Here is a 6,591-nt window from a genome sequence, read left to right on the forward strand (position 1 = left end):
ACCCCGTTCTCTTGAACGCTTCCGCTTAGCGATCTACAAGAGTATGTAGATGCACTCTCCTTCCCTCGTTGCTAGTTTCTTCATAGATAGATCTTGGTGACACGTAGGAAAATTTTGAATTTCTGCTACGTTCCCCAACAGTTCCTCTCCATTGTGACCAGCCTAACGCATAGCAGTGGCCTCCGTCAACTCAGGTTCAGGTACTTTATCAAAGGAACATCTGCTGGCGGCCACACACTCCCTATGATGATCACGAATCACGACACCTGCACCCATTTACCCAGTGTCGAAAAGGAAAGCAGCGTCAACATTTACCATCACCAACCCTTCCGGTTCCGGCGGCGGAGTTCACACTCTTTTGGAAACCTCAACGAGGTGGGAACGCAACAAGTATTCTGCAGCAAGTGAATCGTCTAGGGTGCAATGGTAAATGCGCATAATTGCAAGGCCACCAACTCTGATTAACTTAGCCACCTCTCCAAGTGTGGAGGTATCAAGTCGTCCAAGATTTTCTGAAAAGAACCATAAAACAAGTCGTCCAAGAAAATACTATGTTGAGTACGCAATCAGGTACGTAGTACTGGCGCCCTTGGGAGCCCACCAAATGGCGTGCTTTCTTTTTAGTTTCTTTTATTTTTAACTGGTTCTTTTTAGTTTCTGGTTGCGATGTCCAAAACCCCGCTGTCCAGACATTTTTGGCACTCCCCGCAGTCCAACCCGCCACTTGCCAAGTCGCTGCCCGCCAAGACCGGGCTTATAAATGGACAAGTACACAGGAGCTCAGCTCACGCAGGCACCCGGAGAACTAGCAGTGCCCTCCCTCCCTCCATAGTCCACAGACAGACAGGGAGCGTCCATGGCGGGGACGACCCGGCTGGAGGCCGGCGGCAGCGACGGCGAGTACACGCAGGACGGCACCACAGACCTCCACGGCAACCCCATCCTCCGCTCAAAGCGAGGAGGCTGGAGAGCCTGCGCCTTCGTCGTAGGTAATTACTCTACTTTACCACTCACCAATTAGCTAGCTAGCCGGCGAAATCATCTGCTCCACCTCCGCCGCTTCTCCGGCTTGCTTCAGTTCAGCTGCTTCTCTCTGTCTCCGGCCTCGTAGCCAGGGGTTCTCCTCCATAGGCGTCTGCGTCTTTCTTTTCTTTCTTGAAACAAAATAAAAACAAAATAACGATCTTTGTTAGGCCCATAGGCTCACGCTCATTGTTTATTTATTTATTTTTGGCGATGGAGGCTCATGTTAGTTGTTGATTGAACAATACTGTACGTGTGTACGATCGAGTTTATTTTTCTCTGCTGGGCACATGCATAGATATGGCATGGTCAACGGGATCATGAAATGGTTTGGTTCATGTTAGGATCGGACTGGCGATCTTTTCTGACGACCTGCAGGAACCTGCCATCCTGCTTTATATTCAGACAAGAAACGATCCCCGTATCACAGGAACTGCGCTGCGGGCATAGGAGCGTTAAAGATTTCTCAAAAGAAAAAAGTTAAAATACGTGCATGCTGTGTGCACTCGTCCAAAGAATAAGCAGCGGCAGGGATACATGAACTCGGAGCCATCCGTCCCTCGATTTTGAGTGTCCGTGTCCTGCTTCCCCGGTGTGGCACTATCCCGCCCACGTGCTCTGTGGACGTACGCCGTCTGCAGTAATGGATGTACTACTTGCGTGAATTGACAAGCAAGACAAACCTAATCACAATAAATTTGCTCGAGATAGATGGCTATAGACCGGCGGCTGTAACAAAACGAAGGAGGCAATGAAAGAGCGCCGTGCATAAATTAATATTCGTAGAGTCCTAGGACGCTGCGATACAAGCTAGTTTAGGATATTACCAGTAGTAGTATTTGTTTAGTTCATGATTTCTTTTTGAGCTGTTTAGTTCATGATTTTGTCATCATAAACAGTAGGCAGCAATGTGTTTAGGCCCACGACTGAAGCAACGATTTGTTTTTGCCATAGACCAAACCAGAGTTTGCAGAGCAAAAAAGCATGAGTATTAGCACTTAGCAGTATTTGTTTAGCTCATGTTCGTTTCCATAGGACAATTTTACTCTATCACCGGTGGGTAGTTACACTCACTTGAATTGCTGCCTTGTTAACCATAGCCGGCTTGTCTGCTGCGAGTGGAACATAGGTTTTGGAATTAACCATGTATACTAACCAACGGTCACGAACGAACCCACTTGTGATTTTCTGAGAGGACGAATGAGTCCAGCCGATCTGTATATATTTAATTGCTCATGGTAAGAACGATAAGCTCGCAGCATACTCCCTGCTGCTTCCGGTTCATATCGGCCAAAACTGGCCGGATGATTACAAGTGTTGTGGTCCCTTTCAGAGGTTACATCTGAGAACAGCCCATTTTCTTTTGTTTTGTTTCTGAAGCTGCTTCACACCATGAGCTATTTTTTGACGGGCAAGGCAGGTGCACTGCCGATTTTTCTTTTAGCATTATTAAGAAGAAGATAGTTGCCCAGTTAATTATGAAAAACCGAGCGAAAACTTATACAAGCAACGCGAAGCCCTCTTGAAATCACCACGCATACAAAGCCATGTCCACAAAACCATGGATGTGCTCAATTTGGGCAAAATTTCCAAGGCCCTCTTGAAACATGGTGGCCTGGGTGTGCTCAATTTGGGCAAATTTTTCAAGGCTCTTAGGTTCCGGTGGCTCTGGTTTGAATAGAAAGAGCCCACAAAACCATGGATTGGTATGGATACGCCTTGTACGGACGAGGACAGAGATTTGTTTGCGGCTGCCACTACAGTCACGGTTGGCAATGAGCGTACTGCCAGATTCTGGAACTCCTCTTGGCCGAATGGTTTGCGCCCGCGTGACATTGCGCCTGACATCTTTGTTCTGTCTAAAAAGAAAAACTGCTCGGTCCAGCAAGCTTTATCTAACAACACTTGGATCTCTCACATTGACATTTCCAATGGCCTGACCCTCGACCACGTCCAACAGTTCGCCCACCTTTGGAAAAAGGTTGCTCAGGTCACACTTGCTGAGGATATGGAGGATTTCATTATTTGGAAGTTCACCAAGGACGGTATGTACTGTTCCTCCTCGGCTTATAAGGCGCAATTTGAGGGCCTTACTACGTCGGACATGGTCCATTCGGTGTGGAAGGTGTGGGCTCCTCCGAGGTGCAAATTTTTCGCTTGGCTTGCTCTTCAAAATAGGATTTGGACTTCAGATCGCCTTCTTCGTCGTGGATGGCCCAATTGCGGTCTTTGCCCACTTTGCAAGCAAAGTCAGGAATCAGCGGCCCACCTTCTGTTCCAATGTCGTTTTACCCTTCCGTGTGGAATGATATCCTCCAGTGGCTTGGCATGCATCACATCAATACCGCTGCTTGGATGACGAGGGGCTCGGTGAAGCAATGGTGGACCGGGAACATTCATATTCGTAGCGAATCCCCCAAGGCGCTTGCTTCGTTGATGATGCTCATCTCCTGGGAGATTTGGTCGGAGCACAATGCTAGAATCTTTCGCAACACGGCCTCTCCTTCGGTGGTCCTTATTAACAGGATTAAAGAGGAGTTGTCTCTTTGGGCTTTGGCGGGCGCCAAGCATTTGAGTATTGTAATGGCGCGAGAGTAGTTCTTTATTTTCTTGCCGCTATGTGGCATTGTCTAAACCTTCTTCCTTAATCAATGAAATGGCAAATCTTTTGCCTTGTTTCAAAAAAAAAAGCCACGCCCACACTTGCAACATGACAAACACAAACAGGAGATGCCCAACAAGCCAGCACCACACACCATATACCTCAAGTGGACTGCTCCTAGAATAAGAAACACCCGAGCGAGATGCTTTCAAAAGAATAAAAACACCGGAGCGAGAAGCACATCCTTGAGACTAACATCTTGTAGGGGTTGTCCCACGTGGAACTTCGAATGAAATGATTATTAAGAGAGAGAAAATAATTGCCGATTTTCATTATTAAGAGAGAGAAAATAGAAACCGAGTGGAACTTCGAATGGAAGATTTCCTTTTCTTTCATCAACACCAAAAAGACACGATGATGTTTTTCTGTGCGATGGTTACGGTTTGGTGAAAGAAAGAAAGTGCATGCGTACCAATAATAAAAAGAGGGAAAGTGATTGGTTTTAATTTTGCCTGAATGTGCGGTGCAGTGTACGAGGTGTTCGAGCGGATGGCCTACTACGGCATCTCGTCCAACCTGGTGCTATACCTGACGACGGAGCTGCACCAGGGCACGGTGCTCTCCGCCAACAACGTCACCAACTGGGTGGGCACAATCTGGATGACGCCCGTCATCGGCGCCTACATCGCCGACGCCCACCTCGGCCGCTACCGCACCTTCATGGTCGCCTCCATCATATACCTCCTCGTAAGTCCTCGCCGTCCTTCTTTCTTCATGCCGCTTTGTCCCGTGCGCACCACCCTTCTGCTCTTCCGGTGGGTGAGTCTCACCTCCGCTGATGATTGCACAGGGAATGATCCTGCTGACCATGGCCGTGTCCCTGCCGTCGCTGAAGCCGGCGAAATGCGGCCTCGGCACGGCGGACCCCAACTGCGACCACAAGGCCACGAGCGTGCAGCTGGGCGTCTTCTTCCTGGCCCTGTACATCCTCGCCGTCGGCACGGGCGGCACCAAGCCCAACATCTCCACCATCGGCGCCGACCAGTTCGACGAGCACGAGCCGCGGGAGCGCAAGCAGAAGCTCTCCTTCTTCAACTGGTGGATGTTCAGCATCTTCTTCGGCACGCTCTTCGCCAACACCGTCCTCGTCTACATCCAAGACAAGATCGGCTGGACCGTCGGCTACGCGCTCCCCACCGCCGGCCTCGCCGTCTCCATCGCCGTCTTCAGCGCCGGGACGCCCTTCTACCGCCACAAGCCGACATCCGAGAGCTCCTTCGCCAAGATGGCCGGCGTCATCGTGGCTGCCGTCCGCAAGTGCCGCGTCCCCGCGCCCGTGGACCCGCGCGGCCTGCACGAGCACGATCCCAACCAGTACGAGAAAAAGAAGACGTCGCCGCTGCCGCACACGCCTAATTTCAGGTGCCCATACATCCATCTCAAGTTCTCAACTACAGTACGTCGGATTGTTATGCATATGTGGTCTCATTAGTTAATTGCTGGGGGTGCAGGGTGCTGAGCAAAGCGGCTGTGAAGATCGAGGGGGGTAGGAGCGCGTCACGGTGGTCGTTGAGCACGGTGACCCAGGTGGAGGAGACGAAGCAGATGCTCAAGATGCTGCCGGTGCTACTCATCACGTTCGTCCCGAGCGCGATGCTGGCGCAGATCAACACGCTGTTCGTGAAGCAGGGCACGACGCTGGAGCGGCGCCTTCACCACTTCGAGATCCCGCCGGCCAGCCTGCAGGGGTTCGTGACCATCTCCATGCTCGTCTCCGTGGTGCTCTACGACCGCCTCTTCGTGCCCTTCATGCGGCGGCTGACTAAGAACCCGCGCGGCATCTCGCTGCTCCAGCGCATGGGCGTGGGGCTCGTCTTCCACATCGTGATCATGGTGATCGCGTCGGTGACGGAGCGGCACCGGCTGCGCGTGGCGATGGAGAACGGCATATTCGAGAGCAAGGGCACGACGGTCCCGCTCTCCATCTTCGTGCTGCTCCCGCAGTTCGTGCTCATGGGCGTGGCCGACGCCTTCCTGGAGGTGGCCAAGATCGAGTTCTTCTACGACCAGGCGCCCGAGGGCATGAAGAGCCTCGGCACCTCCTACTCCATGACCAGCCTCGGCATCGGCAACTTCCTCAGCAGCTTCCTGCTGTCGACGGTATCGCGCGTCACGCGCCGGCACGGGCAGGGAGGGTGGATCCAGAACAACCTCAACGCCTCCCGGCTGGACCACTACTACGCCTTCTTCGCGGTCCTCAACTGCGCCAACCTCTTTGTCTTCTTCGCCGTGTGCCGGATGTACGTGTACAACGCCGAGGTCACCCACGTCGTTGATGGTGGCGGCGGGGAGAAACAGAGGCCGGAAGTGGCGATGCAGCAACCTGCTACAGTAGGCGCAGTAGAAGTTCATCCTTGATGTTCCCTCCAAAACCCTCATCAATCGAATTCAAAGTATTGTGAAATAGTAATGCACGCGCGCTATCCCTATGAGCACATTCGAAAGATAATAACAAGAAAAGAAAAAGGCAAACACAAAATTGGTAAACACCAACTTAAAACCCCAATAAGATGAAAATTAGAGTCCAGATGGAAAATGACCATTACGCTTGTTATTTTTATTTTATTTTTGACGCTCATAGTATGCACATACACTCATCTCTACGAACGCGTGCGCACACTATTTCTATGAGCACCTCCGAGAGGCTGGTCATGTTAAGATTGACAAAGTCATCACATACGTCTTCGTAGTCGACGATAACATCTCCTCCCACCAAACGCACACCGGAGAAAGGCCTGGAATAAGTCCAGAAAAATGTCAGCATCAACATCAAGTCTAGGACTTGAACCTTAGTGGGCAGGGGATGTCATTGTCCTCCTAACCATAGAACCATAGGTTTGTTCGCCATTACGCTTTTTATTTAAGTGAAAAGGACTTTCAACTACGGATGTCACTAGTAGCATGAT

The 6,591-nt window shown here is 50.9% G+C and overlaps 1 protein-coding gene across 1 annotated transcript; it reads left to right on the top strand.

Moving 5' to 3' along the window:
- Positions 1-776: 776 nt before the first annotated feature.
- Positions 777-6,114, top strand: LOC119268582 (protein NRT1/ PTR FAMILY 5.2-like). The gene is made up of 4 exons (XM_037550243.1): positions 777-989; positions 4,155-4,372; positions 4,476-5,047; positions 5,137-6,114. The coding sequence occupies exons 1-4, from the start codon at positions 857-859 to the stop codon at positions 6,041-6,043; spliced, it is 1,830 nt and encodes a 609-aa protein (XP_037406140.1). The 5' UTR covers positions 777-856; the 3' UTR covers positions 6,044-6,114.
- The last annotated feature ends 477 nt before the right edge of the window (positions 6,115-6,591 follow it).

This window comes from Triticum dicoccoides, chromosome 1A (genome assembly GCF_002162155.2).
Source record: "Triticum dicoccoides isolate Atlit2015 ecotype Zavitan chromosome 1A, WEW_v2.0, whole genome shotgun sequence".
In the NCBI taxonomy this organism is placed as follows: Eukaryota; Viridiplantae; Streptophyta; class Magnoliopsida; order Poales; family Poaceae; genus Triticum; species Triticum dicoccoides.